We start from the raw sequence: 17697 nt of genomic DNA, 5'->3' as shown, positions 1-17697 counted from the left end.
CTCAAATAGGGCTGTAAGCTGTGTACCAACCCAACTTCTGCATAACACAACTGATGGTCCCAACACCATTAAGGAAATTCCACAAATGACCCCTGACAGGGTACACCTGTGATATGAAAACCATTTCAGGTGACTACATCATGGAGCTCACTGAGAGAAGGCCAAGGGTTTGCAGCTCTGTCAACAAAGCAAAGGGTGGCTACTTTTAGGAATCTAAAATATAAAACGTATTTTAAATTTTTTCTTTGCTACATTATTCCATATATATTGCTTGATATATTTGATGTCTTCAGTTTGTATCTACAATGAAGAAAGTAGTAAAAATAAAGAAATAAGAAGGTAGAAGAATATTAGTGCTGGCTTTGCACGTGCCTGAGCATGAATGTGCACGTGTACTACCCATCATTGGAATCATTCTCCTATTGCCTGACCCAGTTCCAGCCAAGCTTTATAATTACCTCAAGATACTTTGGTATGCAGAGAAATTTATAGTCAACTTAATGACTGCAAGATGCAGCAAATTGCGAAAATGTCTTCTTTTAGCGGTGATTACCTCCAGATAATCAGTTAGTCAAAATGATTTGATTACCTGACTTTCCCTCTTAATTCCTATGTACGTAGTTAGAGTGTACTTCTCGAATTCTGTAAAACATTTTTTTCAAAAGGAATACAAGACGGCCTGTTTTAGATGTAAAAAAAGCCTCATAGCAGTGAAAGTAACCATATGGTTCCCTCACCACTGCTTATAAAGACAAAAATAATTGCTTAACTGCACATTAATCTTTATTTAATATCTTTATTGACTTGAGACAACTTTTAAATTATGTATAGTCCAGAATTTACTTGACATGTCACACAACTACATTAGGAAAATAACACATATAACAAGACGTTATGATTTTTCTGGTTTGCATTAATCTGTCATCATTGTATAATCTAACAGTATGAAAACATCTCATCACTATTTCTCACCTTTTCAATGTACTGACTATATTAACTGATATATTTGTAACATGCATCATGAATGAAGGTACAATTATTCTAACTCAAAAACTTTTAACTGGTAGTGTAAAGTGTTTGTCAGGTTCCCATTGTTCTTGGAATTTCTAATTTTGGACTCACTCATATACCTGAATAACGGTTCATTTTTGTTTAACCCTGTCTGTGGAGTCTGCTTTGGATTATTTCTCCTGTTTACTTTGACACACATGTATCTAAGTGTCATAAGATGGAAAGGTAAGTACAGATATATCAAATTTTTACTTAAGTACAGTACTTAATTCATTTTGGAACAGAGAAAGTTCCTTTTCTGCTGGCAGTTTCTTATGCCGTAGGGTGAACTACCATTCTTCTCGAGGACGCCACAAAGGCCCTCGGTTGGGCATTTTGGGATATCCTCATATTGCATTTCTTCTCCACCCACCCACAGCCACTCACCAGCCAGGTTACACAGGCCTGTCCACACCTGCCAACAGTAAACAAAGAGAAACAAACAAAGTTACAGTAAGTATAGTTATGAGTCTCTCACCAACACAAACGCATGCAGAAAACTGCCCAACCTCATCAGTGGTAGCCTCTTTTGCGGTCTCTCGTGCAGTGGTGTAGTCATCTGGAGTGATCAGGGAGGCCAGGTCATAGCCGTGGTTCCTGTATGAAGAGGCTGGATCTTCTGTGACCACTCCATCCAGAGACCTGCAGTGTTCTAATGCCTCCTCCCATGTTTTATTCTCCTTCACCAGAATCAGCTTTTCCTCATAACATAGGAAATCACGTTTTTCATCACACTTCTTGCTTTCCCATTTTCCGTCGCTTCTTCTGTTCACACAGTTTTCATCCTCTTTTGGTGCTGCAAGAAGTCGAAGTACAATAGAGAAAAAAAAACTGGGATAGATTCCAGAGATGTTTTAAAGGTCTATTCAACTAGATTCAGTATCAAATCATTTTACCAGTACAGTGTTTATGTGTGTAACAAACCCTCCTTGCTGAAGTTCCAGCTGAAACAGTTGGTTTGGGACTTCGTGAAACTCACTACAGTCAACACTGTGATAGACAACACTGCTCCACACTGTAAATCTGATCCTTTCTCACCACTTAAATTGTTGAATGCTCAAAATATCTCAAATCGATTTCAGGTCACAATGCAAATAAGTTTGGAATAATTACCAGTAAGTTTGGTCTTGTAAGCCAGGTAACATCTAAGGAGTAAAAAACATAGTATGAGAATTTACCGCCATCCCATGGTGTGAAGATGGCTATTTCGTCTCCTCTGGACCATTTCCATGGACTTGTTGCATCCTTCCGGGACAAACCGATCCATCCAGAGTACTGTAAAGCTTTATTCTCTTCTGCAGTTCTCACTCGGACCAAGTCAGTGTGGTGCTCCCTGCAGTATGCCAGTGCATCTGCCCAGGTATACTCGTAAGGGTTATTATAGAACTTGATGTCCAGCAGATGTCCACACACGGGGAAAAGAATGAGCAAGAAGCCAACGTGCTTCATCATTGTGTTTTTCACAGGAGAAAAGTGGACAAAAAGCCTGCACAGACAGGACACAGAACAGAAATTTTATAGTGAGGAAGAGCAGCGTCTACTGTGTCCACATAATGCTCTACTGATAAATGCTGGGAACAATAAACTCTTCATTAAACACAACTAGAGTAAATTGCACAGATATAGGTGCTTGTGTGTTTAAAGAAATCAATAAAACATTTCAAATTTCAAGTGAAATGTCCTATTATTTAAAAAGAAAAGAACACAAAACAATAGAAATACTAATTTAAATAAATTGTTGTAATGACATTTACAAAATAAGAGTGCGAGTGAGATCAAACTGAATAGTGAGATAGCTTTTGTTTTTTGTTCTTCTTTGGCGGATCATACACTGTGTTCAGTGTCTGATCCCTTTGTCACGATCTCGGGTCATCTGACCCAGCATATTGAGTTTTAGTTTATTTTGATGTTTAAAGAGCACTAACAGTGTAGACCAGTCTAAATGGATCTTTGATGACATAAATAGCATTTTGGTTATTTCAGGTTAATTCCTCTATAAACGGCTGTTTCAAAAATGTAGATGTAATAACTCTTTAGCAATTAAGTGTCATGATCTGTCTTGGTTCCCCGTCTCGTTAGTTAGACTATGTTCAGCTGTGTTCCCACCTGTGGTCTATTCCTTCGTTTGCCTTGTGCTTTTAATGTCTGCCCCTTCCTCCGCTGGTTGTTGTGATCACCCTGAATGCTGGGTTTTCTGCTAGTCTGTCTGTTTAGTTTAAAGTGTTTTCCCAGTTTTAGTTTATAATGAATAATTCCAGCAATAAAGCTGTGTTTTGAGTTTAGTTTGGATTTTGGGTCCATTCCTGGCTGCCTAACACAGCTGTTATGACACCAAGTACTTTCAGACACTACAGTGACTGTGGTCCAGTTTATACAGGAATACTTCTTTAATGAGCTGCCTTTTTTAATTATTATTTTTTTTATCTATACTTGTTCCTATATCTATGTGACAGTTTAATTAATCATGGTTTTCAATCACTGACATGAAAACAGGAGTTAAACCAATTCAGTTCTCTTTCAGTTGAGCTGTGTTTATTGTCACTTTGCTCACTACATATTTTGTCAGCTATAAATTTTACTACTATTTGCTGTCAGTCAGTGTAAAACATTACAACAAAATCAAAATCAGACAAAGACGTAATGTGTTAACCTAAGTCTCAGATGGTTGTTTTAGTGAAATTGCTCTAAAATGACAAAAGAAAAATTAGAGAATGAGTTGTACATGCATACATGCTAGTCTCAGGAAGTTAAACTGCTTTTAATATACAGTTTCAGCAGATTAAAACTGAAATCAGCCCAACTGATAAAGTCCACAACTTACGTGGCTATCACACTGTTTTCTCTTTATCTCTTTATAAATATAAGTCTCTGTCATTCATTCATCGGACCTGTTTGTACAGCAGCACTTACCTTGGTAGACGTTAGGGAGGCTTTGAAATTCACTCCGGTTATGATCCCTCTATATCAAGTCTGAAAAGATACCAGTGGTGATTCAGAGCTTCATGCAAAACCTCCCACCTATTTCCATCTAAATTGATTGATAGCTCTGGCGTGGCATCCCACAAGCCATTTAAATCAAAAGCAAAGCAGCATCATTCAAATTCACTGTTTCTGGATATTTACTTTACTTTGTCCCTTCATAGAATGTTCAGGGATCATGTAGTGTAAACCACCACACCCTACTAACAGAAAGCTGTCAAAGGTGGGGATTTTGTGTTTGAGTGATGTTGAAATCGCTAGAAAGATGACAGAAATTACTTAGAGAGACTTAGAGACTTAGACAGTTTTACTGTGCAGTTTCTTGCACAAAGAAATTGGGTGGCTGGACCACAAGGTGCAAAAGTAAAGAAGGGAAAACAATATACAATGAGGGAAAAAAATAAATAAAAAGCAATATATGTGTGAGGGGAATTTTATACATGGTGTATGCGTAGGAAACATTGAAACAGAAACATTGTGGGGCTGTATACAGTTACATAATATAGTTATATAATATAATAAATAAAATAAAATAAGGGTGGAGTGGCGATGGTCATTTAGGGTGGGGATGGTGATTCCAATGAGAAAAAAATATTGCACAACATATGCCTTAAAACATTTTTCTTTTAAACGTTTGTTTTTTGTGTTTTAATATTTCTGTTTACATAATAATAGTGATAATATATGCACAACAATTGCTTATTCTTATATATATATATATATGTACATATATATATATATATATATATATATATATAAGGTTAAAGGTTGTAATCCTGGAAAAAGTGCGGGACGCCCTGCTAATTGTGGTTTGCTAACTTTGCCTTTATTTGAAGCTATTTCATGGAAATACCAGTGATTACAGCAGCTTCAAGTAAAGGTAAAGTTAGTAAACCACAATTAGCAGGATGTCCCGCACTTTCTCCATTCAAGGTTCACAACCTTTAACTGCCTCATTAATGTAATAGGTTTACCTTAGCTTATATACTGCTCAAAAGAAAGTATAGGACCAAGTCATTTAAACTTAGGTGATACTGATCTGGTCAGTTAAGTAGCAGAGGAGGTTATTAATCAGTTTCAGCTGCTTTGGTGTTAATGAATTTAACAACAAGTGCAATAGAGGGGCAACAATGAGACAACCCCAAAAACCAGGAAAGGTTTTACAGGTGAAGGCCACATTTTTAACTCCTCATCTTTTCTTTCTTACTTTTCTTATTCGGTGGTGAAACCTGACTTGCTACGTGGTGTAGCTAGCCACCACGTAGCACATCATTATATACCAGCTATCCCAACTTCATTAACCCTACAGACATCACTACTGTTCTGTCTTCATTTATGCTGGAAGTGATAGCAGAGCGGTATTTTTGAATTTTTTCAGAAATCCCTCAGTCAGAACATGGTATATTATGTTTAGGTGGAAACTAGTGAGCTAACTTCCTGCTAACTTCTAACTCTAAAACTTCTAACTTTTAGAAATGTTCATTTGACTTTGGGACATGAAGTGGAGTTTGGACAAATGACAGCTAATGATGTCAGACTTAAAGACCGGATAAGCCAGTTTGAATATTAAGCTCACATTATTCAAATCCGTCCATGCCTCAGTGTTACTGTATACGGTAGACATGTTTTTTTCTCCATTAACCTTGGTTTATTATTCAACCAAATTAGTTTATTTACCTTTGTGTGTTTGTATGTGACGAAAGAAAGCTTCATCTCAACATTAACAATGATTATTCACTAGTCTGTGAGTTTTAGTATAACAGCATGTTAGAGTACTCATCATTCTTTACTAACTTAATTTTCACTCCTACTGCAGTAAATATGTTATGTAATTTTTCCTAAAATGACTTGACAAAAACATGATATGTTAAGTATGTTCAAAGATGGATTCCACTTTTGCTGTGATTTCCTAAATGCAAATGTAGAAGGATGAATATTACAGGGAGTGCATGTTGTCTTACTCCAAGCTGTATAGGCTCGAAAGCCTACTACCAATTAAGCATATTAGGTGATGTGCAACTCTGTAATGAGAAGGGGTGTGGTCTTAATGACATCAACACCCTATATCAGATGTGCATAATTATTAGGCAACTTCCTTTCCTTTGGCAAAATGGGTCAAAAGAAGGACTTGACAGGCTCAGAAAAGTCAAAAATAGTGAGATATCTTGCAGAGGGATGCAGCAGTCTCAAAATTGCAAAGCTTCTGAAGCGTAATCATCGAACAATCAAGCGTTTCATTCAAAATAGTCAACAGGGTCGCAAGAAGCGTGTGGAAAAACCAAGGCGCAAAATAACTGCCCATGAACTGAGAAAAGTCAAGCGTGCAGCTGCCAAGATGCCACTTGCCACCAGTTTGGCCATATTTCAGAGCTGCAACATCACTGGAGTGCCCAAAAGCACAAGGTGTGCAATACTCAGAGACATGGCCAAGGTAAGAAAGGCTGAAAGACGACCACCACTGAACAAGACACACAAGCTGAAACGTCAAGACTGGGCCAAGAAATATCTCAAGACTGGTTTTTCTAAGGTTTTATGGACTGATGAAATGAGAGTGAGTCTTGATGGGCCAGATGGATGGGCCCGTGGCTGGATTGGTAAAGGGCAGAGAGCTCCAGTCCGACTCAGACGCCAGCAAGGTGGAGGTGGAGTACTGGTTTGGGCTGGTATCATCAATGATGAGCTTGTGGGGCCTTTTCGGGTTGAGGATGGAGTCAAGCTCAACTCCCAGTCCTACTGCCAGTTTCTGGAAGACACCTTCTTCAAGCAGTGGTACAGGAAGAAGTCTGCATCCTTCAAGAAAAACATGATTTTCATGCAGGACAATGCTCCATCACACGCATCCAAGTACTTCACAGCGTGGCTGGCAAGAAAGGGTATAAAAGAAGAAAAACTAATGACATGGCCACCTTGTTCACCTGATCTGAACCCCATTGAGAACCTGTGGTCCATCATCAAATGCGAGATTTACAAGGAGGGAAAACAGTACACCTCTCTGAACAGTGTCTGGGAGGCTGTGGTTGCTGCTGCACGCAATGTTGATGGAACAGATCAAAACACTGACAGAATCCATGGATGGCAGGCTTTTGAGTGTCCTTGCAAAGAAAGGTGGCTATATTGGTCGCTGATTTGTTTTTGTTTTGTTTTTGAATGTCAGAAATGTATATTTGTGAATGTGGAGATGTTATATTGGTTTCACTGGTAAAAATAAATTATTGAAATGGGTATATATTTGTTTTTTGTTAAGTTGCCTAATAATTATGCACAGTAATAGTGACCTGCACACACAGATATCCCCCTAAAATAGCTAAAACTAAAAACAAACTAAAAACTACTTCCAAAAACATTCAGCTTTGATATTAATGAGTTTTTTGGGTTCATTGAGAACATGGTTGTTGTTCAATAATAAAATTATTCCTCAAAAATACAACTTGCCTAATAATTCTGCACTCCCTGTATATGTTCTGGTTGATCCCACTTTTAGTCAGGTGCATTAGGGGGCGCCAGCTGAGCATCACGTACCTGTTGTTATCTCCTTTCGGTCACCTGACTTCCAGTGCTGCCTCAGCCTGAATTGGCAGTACTCGTGTTGATTGTTGTTCATGTTACAGAGATCACCCGTGGATTCCCTTCCTGAAGCCCCCATCGTGGCTGGTATGTGTTGATTTGGCGCATGTGTACCAGAGTGGCCTCCTATGAGCCACTCTGTTAATATATCGAGTGACACCATTTAACTGGAGGTGTGGGCCTTAGTGGGCGTCCAGTAGTTTTACACCAGGGTCGCTACGGCTTTTCTACGCTGAGCTAACAGACGTACTGCTGCTTTGCCTTTCCCCGTCTGTTTCCATTTGCAAGGGTTCTTTTTCCCTGCTGCTGCCAGCCTCTTAAGAATGGACATCAGCGTGGACAGCGGCTACATACATGCCGGCTACGGGAGTCCACTGGCGTGCATGTTGATGTCGTTTAATGATTAAATTAGAATAGTCGGGCAGACGGCAATTTGGAATAATACGGTGAGTACATCCGCTCCAGATTTAAGGTTTTGTTTAGTTTGTATGTCTGGATCTCTTTTTTTGGAATATATTATAATTTTCTTTGTTTCTTTTATTCAGATGCGAAGGGCCAGACGTGGAGGAGACTGGGGTGCCTTGGTGGTGGGATCCTTTGAGTATTACACACCTGTGTTTTTAGTTCATTAGTGTGAGCCTGTGACAGTGCGCTGCACTTGTGTATCGGTGAGTTTTCCGTTTTTTTGAATTGTTTTTGTGTGTGGCATTCCTGTCCCTCCACTGGTAACCCCCGGCTCTGAATACTTTTTAGAATATTTGTATATTGATATGTATGCTTGTGCTTTTATATGCTGTTTTAAATAATTATTAATAAATTGTCAACCTGTTTTATCATTGAACCACGTCTCTGTATTGAGTATAACGAACCTAAGTACCTTCTTGGTGATTAGTATCATCTTGATCCAGTACTCTCTGGGTGAAATTCCCAGGGTGGCGTTGGCTGTTAAATTGTGAAGAGTATTTATTCCGTCCCCACCTCCTGCTGCCACACAAATGTATGAGTGCAGCATCATTACTTCTTGGAGGTGTTATAAGAGAATAAGTTATAGAAAACACAGACGTTAAATCACAGACAGAGAATGAAGCACAAAGCTCAATCATGCGCATACCCTTCTGAGACAGTATTCTGGAAAAGGCATAAAATGTCACTGTGTGTGTGTGTGTGTGTGTGTGTGTGTGTGTGTGTGTGTGTGTGTGTGTGTGTGTGTGTGTTTGTGTTTTATGTGTACAGATTTTACTTAATTATTACTCATGATATAACATTGTCCAGACATGCCCTGTAAGGACATGAGGAGGAAACGGTGACAAAAGGAGCTGTGTGAGGCTGCTAAAGGCAGTGGATCCCTCCCCACCTGGATTAAAAAGAGCACAGGCAACAATAACACACATACCAGTTGTTGCATTGCAGACTTATTCAAGTATAAAAACAATAATAAACACAATTGCAGTGTTATAGTTCTATAACATGTTTCCATCATTGCTTTATTATGGATTAGTTGCAAGAGCTGTTAAGTGTGGATAATTAAATAATAGATTGATGCAATAGCAAATTGGGCGTTTTTCTGAGATGGACAGCAAGTGGAGAATGATGGGGGGGCAACCAGGTGAGAAGTACAAAGATAGTCAAACATGGTGGTCGAATGGCGTTGTTTGCATGACTGCTGCTCATACTAGGGAGCTACAGTTACTTGAGGTAACCATGAATGCCAACTTGTACTGTGACATACTCAGGCAGAGCATGATCACCTCCCTTCGGAAACTGGGCCACAGGACAGTATTCCAACATGATAACAATCCCAAACACACCTCCAAAAGGACTGTTACTTGCTAAACAAACTGAGGGTAAAGGGACTTGACTGCCCAATCATGTCTCCAGACTTAAACCCAATTGAGCATCTGTGGGGCATCCTCAAATTGAAGGTGGAAGAGCAAAAAGTCTCTAACATCCACCAGCTGTATGATGTCATCATGAAGGAATGGAAGAGGATTCCAGTGGCACCCTCTGAAGCTCTAGTGAAGTCCATGCCCAAGAGAATTAAGGCAGTGTTGGAAAATAATGGACATTGACACTTTGGGCACTGTTTGGACATTTTCACCTAGGGGTGTACTCACTTTTGTTGCCAGTGGTTTAGACTTTAATGGCTGTATGTTAAGTTATTCTGAGGTGACAGCAAATTTATACTGTTATACAAGCTGTAAACTGACTACTTTATATTTTATCTAAAGTGTCATATCTTCAATGTTGTCCCATGAAAAGATATAATAAAATATTAACAAAACAGCCCTTATTACAATTTTAGACAAAAAAATACAGGAAAAATATACAATAACTTCAGTCTTTATCTTTAACTTTGTGTTAAACATATGGTGTTCCACCCACAACAGAGAAAATGTCAGATCCAAAGCAGCTGCTTTGAGGTACACTGGATCTGAAAAGGGAGCAGTGATCCCATCTTCAAATCAAATCAAATCAAATCACTTTTATTGTCACATCACATGTGCAGGCACACTGGCACAGCACATGCGAGTGAAATTCTTGTGTGCGAGCCCCACAAGCAACAGAGATGTGCAAACACAACAACACAAACGAGCAAAATACAAGAATGGCCAACCTGAAACTAATAAATATATGTACAATATATAATAGTGTATGCATTTCTGGATGTGTATACTAAATATTTTCCTACATGTGTGTGTGTGTGTGTGTGTGTGTGTGTGTGTGTGTGTGTGTGTGTATACACATTTTTACAAATTAAATAGTAAAAAATAAATAAATAAATAAAAAAATAAATAAATAAATAATAATAATAATAATAATAATAATAAAATATACAGAGTTGAATATGTGCAAAACAAGTGGCATTTATATACAGTGTGGAGTGCATAATGTTGAAGTTCCAGTAGTGAAGCTGAGGTGTCTATGACGTGTTCAGCAGTCTGATGGCCTGATGGAAAAAGCTGTCTCTCAGTCTGCTGGTACGGGACCGGATGCTGCAGAACCTCCTTCCTGATGGAAGTAGTCTGAACAGTTTCTGGCTGGGGTGACTGGAGTCCTTGATGATCCTCCCCGCTTTCCTCAGGCAGCGCTTCCTGTAGATATCTTGGAGGGAGGGAAGCTCACCTCCAATTATCCATTCAGAGCACCGCACTACTCGCTGGAGAGCTTTGCAGTTGTAGGCGGTGCTGTTGCCATACCAGGTGGTGATGCATCCAGTGAGGATGCTCTCAATGGCACAGTGATAGAAGGTCCTGAGGATACGTGTCTCTCTTCTCCAGGTGTGACAGGGCAGTGTGTAGTGTCAGGGCTATGGCATCATCAGTGGACCTGTTGTGGCGGTATGCAAACTGTAGAGGGTCCAGTGAGTCGGGTAGTGCAGAGCAGATGAAGTCCCTGACCAGCTTCTCGAAGCATTTGCTTACGATGGGGGTCAGGGCTACAGGTCGCCAGTCGTTCAATGAGGAGATGGTGGAGGATTTGGGTACAGGGACGATGGTGGCCATTTTGAAGCAGGCTGGGACTACAGACAGAGAGAGGGAAAGGTTGAAGATGTGCGTGAACACTCCAGCCAGCTGAGCCGCGCATGACCTTAGGACGCGGCCGGGAATCCCGTCCGGACCAGTAGCTTTGCGTGCGTTCACCTTCCTGAAGCACTTCCGCACATCCTCCTCAGACACAGTGTGCGCACTGACGTCATCCGCGGTGCGCACACTGTCCGGTCTCATGGTGTTCGCTGCGTCGAATCTAGCGTAGAATACGTTTAGATCCTCACACAGAGAGGCCGTGGTCTGCGGTGTGCTGGTTTTCCCTCTAAAGTCTGTGATCGTGTTTAGTCCCTGCCACATACTCCGAGGGTTGTCAAACTGTTGCTCCACCCTGTCCCTGTACTCACGTTTGGCTGCTTTGATCGTCTTCCGGAGTTGGTAATGTGCGTGTTTGTAGTCCGATGTGTTCGCGGAGGCAAAGGCGGTGCTCCGTGCCGCGCGAACATCTCCGTTAATCCAGGGTTTTTGATTTGGGAAGGATTTGACTGTTCTGGATGGGACGACATCTTCCACGCATTTCCTGATAAATCCACAGACTGAGTCTGTGTATTCATCAATGTCTCTGGCGGCCACGTGAAACATTTCCCAGTCTTCTGCTCTAGCCATTCGCACACTGATAAAGATTCCAAGAAATCTTTTGTTCAAAGCTTGGAGACTCCTGAACAGACCATTCAGAAAATGTACGTGAGGCTTCCGTTTCTCAAGGTGGTGATTGAGGGACAGCACGGATGGAACAACAGCACTGATCGTGATGATTTTCTTACCTTGTGCCAAATCTGTTGCTTCTCCAAAAGGCTTCAAGATATCCACCATCTCCTTCAACAGATTCCACTGTTGTGCTATGAATAATAACTCCCTGTGCCCAGCCATTTCAAGAACAGCAAAGAGTTTTAAGTTTTTACATTGGACAACTGCCTTTACTTGTCTGAGTGTTGAATTCCATCTTGTGATTACAGCAGCAGGGATCGCTTTCTGTTCACCAAATTCAGCTTCAAACACATCTTTGAATCTTGTGCTTGTGTGCAGTAGAGAGCTGAGTTTAGATAACTTTGAAAGAGAAGGAGATGCCACTTTGGTCTCTGACAACCCATCTCTCACAACCAGCTGGAGTGTGTTTGCAAAACACTGCAGGTGCTGGTTCTTTGCCATAGCAGTACCTACTGTTTCCTGATCTTCCAAGGTTAAGTTGTGCCAGAGTTCTGGGTCTCAAGGTGATCTCCATCATTATCATGTTCCTCACCTTGCTCAGTGGGGAAGCGCACAGTGAATGCTTTTCGCATATTGGCAGTATTGTGAGTAATTATATAGTCGAGTTCAGTGTTTCCCAACCGCTGTGCTGCGGCACATAGGTGTGCCGTGAGAAATGATCAGGTGTGCCATGGAAGATTATCTGGTTCCACCTGATTAGTACTCGAAGTGACCGGCGTGATTAACAGGCAGAATAATTACATTCTCTTTCACTACAGGGCAGTACAACCTGCTCTAATTAAATGGGCTGCCAACTGCCAGTAAAACAGAAGAAGATAAAGAAGAAATTATGTAATAGTCATGTTGTGAGTGAGACAACGCAGCGCAATATATAAATATAAAAAATTAATATTTGAAAAGAAAAAGTAGTCAATCTGACCTCGGTCCTGGAAAAAATTCCGACCCTGGTTAAGGCCCTAGCATGAGTAGTGTCAGAAGAAAGCAAAAGTGGTATACTGGGGACAAACTGAACCAATTCCGCTATGCCTGGTCCACAGGAAAAATGACCAATATGCTTTTTGTGACATTTGTGTTTGATAGTGTTCCTTGTGATTATTTTATTTATTTATTTATTTATTTTCCAATGTGAAATATGTGCCGTGGCTCCAAAAAGTTGGGAAACACTGGTCTAGTTTATCTTTGATGTTGCATTTGTCACATATAGCTTCAAATTTCTCACAGACTCTGTCACCAGTGTGTAACCCACTGAAATGGTCAAAGGCCAGCAGTTTGGGTTTCAGCTGTATCCTCTCTGTCTCTTTCTGTATCCAGTACACAGTGATACCAAGGAAACTCCTCATCTTTTCGGTCAAATGTCCACAGTAACTGAAACATGATCAGTCTCGCTCAACTGAGTTTTTACCATTGAAGGTTTCTCAGCAGCAAGGTTCTCTGTTTTTGATGTAATTGTTCTGTGACTGTATTTGCCGTCAACTACTGTCAGAAAGTGCCAATTGTTTTCCACAATAGACAGGGGCAGGTTGCAACCAATAATCTAGTCACTTAATAATGCATTTGTGATGACTTTCTGCTGTGGATGACTCACGCTGGCACAAGTGTCCAGAAATTGTGATATGGAAGGTTGAGGTTCATTTGTGATCCTCTTTTTCATCTGGTGTTCTTCAAATCTGGTAGAGGTAAGCATATTAAACTGATGTCAGAAATTCCATTACAGCCATTCATGAATTGCATTTGACTTTAAGTTGTTCCTACTAATCCTAAATAAATATCAACACTTAAATCCTCATAGTTTTCAGACAATCAAAAAAATTATAAAAATGATTTCAAATCAAAACACTTTTCTCAAAACTCATACTGCATATAGTTCTAATAAGCAATGTTTAGCATCCCTGTTTAGAATAACTAACGTTTGTAAATAAACAACAGCTAATACGATATGAGCACTCAAAATATTTTATGTGATATATTGACATAAATGACAGAAGAAAAGGCCATGTATAGCAAGGCTACTCAATTACACACTAAGATGGGCCAGACTTTTTTAACCAAGAAATTTCACTGGGCCAGACATTGCATTTGGCCTGTCTGTAACAGATAAAAGCCATGCAAAAGTTAAACACCGCAATGCACTAATTGCAAATTAAGTTGTTTGGAATTTTGATTTGATGGTAAAATAAATATTTGTCAGTCTAAGCGGGGTTAGATCTACAGGGTTAATGATGGGGAGGAGATGGTAAGAAAATGTCTTCCCTGAGTTCGGCTACAGAACCCACTTTCTGAAACGGACCTTCGCTCACCATTCACTGACAATTCTGAGCTAACAAGCTGCATGTTATTCTTGGATGCACTTGTAGGACCTGATTTAAAATAGCATGACAAAAATATCATACATGTTAAAACCAAACAGTATCATCAATGTAGCCTGGAGAACATTTGCTAATAAGATGAAGTTAGCTACCACCTACCACTCTTTATGCAACTTCAAATGTCGGACAAAGTTGGAAGTTGTTCCGTTTCCGTCTGTGATTCTCTTCTTGCATGTTCTGCATATAGCATTACGTTTTTTTATTGACTACTTTGTAGTTTATTTACTGAAAGAAATTACTCTTGGGAGCATTTTTGGCTTGAGCGTTTTGTTTTTGTTTTTTAAAATCTGGTTAATTTGATTGGCTATGCTACAGCTCACGCACACATACATACGGAGTGTGGTAAGAATTAATGAAATGAATTAATGATACACATTTTTTATATAATATGTGTGTAAAATTTCAGATTTGGGGTAAAATATCAAGTCTTTTCAAGTAAACAGGTTCAAGTCCCAAGTCATTGGTGTAAAAGTCCAAGTCAAGTCACAAGTCTTAGAACATTTTTTCAAGTCAAGTCTAAAGTCATAAAATTAATGACTCGAATCCAAGTCATGTGACTCGAGTCCACACCTCTGTTTATATGTGATCCCTCCGAGTGGGTAGAGCCTCTCAGGCTCTGTATTTTATTGTTCCGTTTAAAGAAATTAATAAAGTGGTTTGAAATTTCAAACTCGAACCCTGTGTGCTCTTTAAAAGCTGGTAGTACAAAACACAGCCATATTTTCATCCAGAAAGGTTGAATTTTAGTAAAAAAAAACAAACAAAAAAACAACGCTCTCTAGTTTGATACTGTCATTACAGACACAGTGGATGTTTAAAGCCTTTGGGCATGCATTTAAAAGGCAGTAGGTCTCATTATCAGCTGGAAATATTAAAGCCATAAAACAACTTTTGAGAGAAGCTAAAAACCATTAAACAATGACAGTGTTGGGCCTGTTCTGTCATGAGCAGCTGTGTGCAGGCAGGAGACGAGGGCCCAAACACACACTTCACAGAGGCGAAAATGTGAACTCAAAAGCAGCTTTATTGGTGACACAAGAGAAAAGGTACAAAACTAAACTAAACTGGGAAACTCTAGGAACTAAGCACATGGGGAAGAGCACGTGGAAACACGCAAAACTATGAGGGAGACGCTTGCTGTGTCCAAATTCAGGGGTAGCATGCTTTGAAGGCTGCATCTGTAGGCAATGATGTCACAGCGATGCAATAAAGGCTGTCCAAATTCAAAGAGTCCTCCAAATGTGGCGACAAATGCGTCCTGCTTTTCCCCAGATTTGAAGGATGGGTCAGGTGTTACTACTGTGTGCTACTACTGCACATTCACCCAATGTATATACTACATATATATATATATATATATATATATATATATATAAAAACACCCAGCACGCCCCTGCGGGCGGTTTATCCTTCAAGCTCGGGTCCTCTACCAGAGGCCTGGGAGCTTGAGGGTCCTGCGCAGTATCTTAGCTGTTCCCAGGACTGCGCTCTTCTGGACAGAGATCTCCGATGTTGTTCCCGGGATCTGCTGGAGCCACTCCCCTATCTTGGGAGTCACCGCACCTAGTGCTCCGATTACCACGGGGACCACCGTTACCTTCACCCTCCACATCCTCTCGAGCTCTTCTCTGAGCCCTTGGTATTTCTCCAGCTTCTCGTGTTCCTTCTTCCTGATATTGCTGTCATTGGGAACCGCTACATCGATCACTACGGCCGTCTTCTTCTGTTTGTCTACCACCACTATGTCCGGTTGGTTAGCCACCACCATTTTGTCCGTCTGTATCTGGAAGTCCCACAGGATCTTAGCTCGGTCATTCTCCACCACCCTTGGGGGCATCTCCCATTTTGACCTCGGGACTTCCAGGTTATACTCCGCACAGATGTTCCTGTACACTATGCCGGCCACTTGGTTATGGCGTTCCATGTATGCCTTGCCTGCTAGCATCTTGCACCCTGCTGTTATGTGCTGGATTGTCTCTGGGGCATCTTTACACAGCCTGCACCTGGGGTCTTGCCTGGTGTGATAGACCCCAGCCTCTATGGATCTTGTGCTCAGAGCTTGTTCTTGTGCTGCCATGATTAGTGCCTCTGTGCTGTCTTTCAGTCCAGCTTTGTCCAGCCACTGGTAGGATTTCTGGATATCAGCCACCTCCTCTATCTGCCGGTGGTACATACCGTGCAGGGCTCTGTCCTTCCATGATGGTTCCTCGTCTCCCTCCTCTTTCTTGGGTTTCTGCTGCCTGAGGTATTCACTGAGCACTCGGTCAGTTGGGGCCATCTTCCCAATGTATTCTTGGATGTTCGTTGTCTCATCCTGGACTGTGGTGCTGACACTCACCAGTCCCCGGCCCCCTTCCTTCCGCTTAGCGTACAGCCTCAGGGTGCTGGACTTGGGGTGAAACCCTCCATGCATGGTAAGGAGCTTTCTTGTCTTTATGTCAGTGGCTTCTATCTCCTCCTTTGGCCAGCCTATTACCCCAGCAGGGTACCTGATCACGGGCAGGGCGTACGTGTTGATGGCCCGGATCTTGTTCTTACCATTCAGCTGACTCCTCAGGACTTGCCTGACCCTCTGCAGGTACTTGGTGGTTGCAGCTTTTCTAGCGGCCTCTTCATGGTTCCCATTCGCCTGCGGGATCCCCAAGTACTTGTAACTGTCCTCTATGTCTGCAATGTTGCCTTCTGGTAGTTCAATCCCCTCAGTTCTGACTACCTTCCCTCTCTTTGTTACCATCCGACTACACTTCTCCAGTCCGAACGACATTCCAATGTCATTGCTGTATAGCCTGGTAGTGTGGATCAGTGAATCGATGTCTCGTTCACTCTTGGCATACAGCTTGATGTCATCCATGTACAGGAGGTGGCTGACAACTGCTCCGTTCCGTAGTCGGTATCCGTAGCCAGTCTTGTTAATGATCTCACTGAGGGGGTTCAGGCCTATGCAGAACAGCAGTGGGGACAGAGCATCTCCTTGGTAGATCCCGCACTTGATGGTGACTTGTGCTATGGGCTTGGAGTTGGCCTCTAGTGTTGTACGCCACATCCCCATTGAGTTCCTGATGAAGGCTCTTAGGGTCCCATTGATCTTGTACAATTCTAGGCATTCCAGTATCCAGCTGTGGGGCATTGAGTCATAGGCCTTCTTGTAATCAATCCAGGCAGTGCACAGGTTGGTCAGTCTGGTCTTGCAGTCTCGGCTGATTGTTCTGTCTACCAGTAGCTGGTGTTTTGCGCCTCTGGTATTCTTGCCAATTCCTTTCTGTGTCCCGCTCATGTATTGACCCATGTGCCTGTTCATCTTAGCCGATATGATGCCTGACAGGAGCTTCCATGTAGTACTGAGGCAGGTTATTGGTCGGTAGTTGGATGGGACCGGTCCCTTCTTGGGGTCCTTGGGGATCAGGACCGTCCGGCCTTCGGTTAGCCATTCCGGGTGTCTCTCGTTAACTAGCAGCTGGTTCATTTGTGCTGCCAGACGCTCGTGG

At 41.4% G+C, this 17697-nt stretch overlaps 1 protein-coding gene across 1 annotated transcript; it reads right to left on the bottom strand.

Annotated features, from left to right (window-relative positions):
* Positions 1-782: 782 nt before the first annotated feature.
* Positions 783-3991, bottom strand: LOC143414925 (macrophage mannose receptor 1-like). The gene is made up of 4 exons (XM_076879960.1): positions 3961-3991; positions 2229-2536; positions 1560-1846; positions 783-1465 (listed from the first exon to the last, which is right to left on the bottom strand). The coding sequence occupies exons 2-4, from the start codon at positions 2500-2502 to the stop codon at positions 1277-1279; spliced, it is 750 nt and encodes a 249-aa protein (XP_076736075.1). The 5' UTR covers positions 2503-2536; positions 3961-3991; the 3' UTR covers positions 783-1276.
* Positions 3992-17697: the final 13706 nt, after the last annotated feature.

This window comes from Maylandia zebra, linkage group LG23, assembly GCF_041146795.1.
Source record: "Maylandia zebra isolate NMK-2024a linkage group LG23, Mzebra_GT3a, whole genome shotgun sequence".
NCBI classification, from domain to species: Eukaryota; Metazoa; Chordata; class Actinopteri; order Cichliformes; family Cichlidae; genus Maylandia; species Maylandia zebra.
This window is presented reverse-complemented; position numbering and strand designations above follow the sequence as displayed.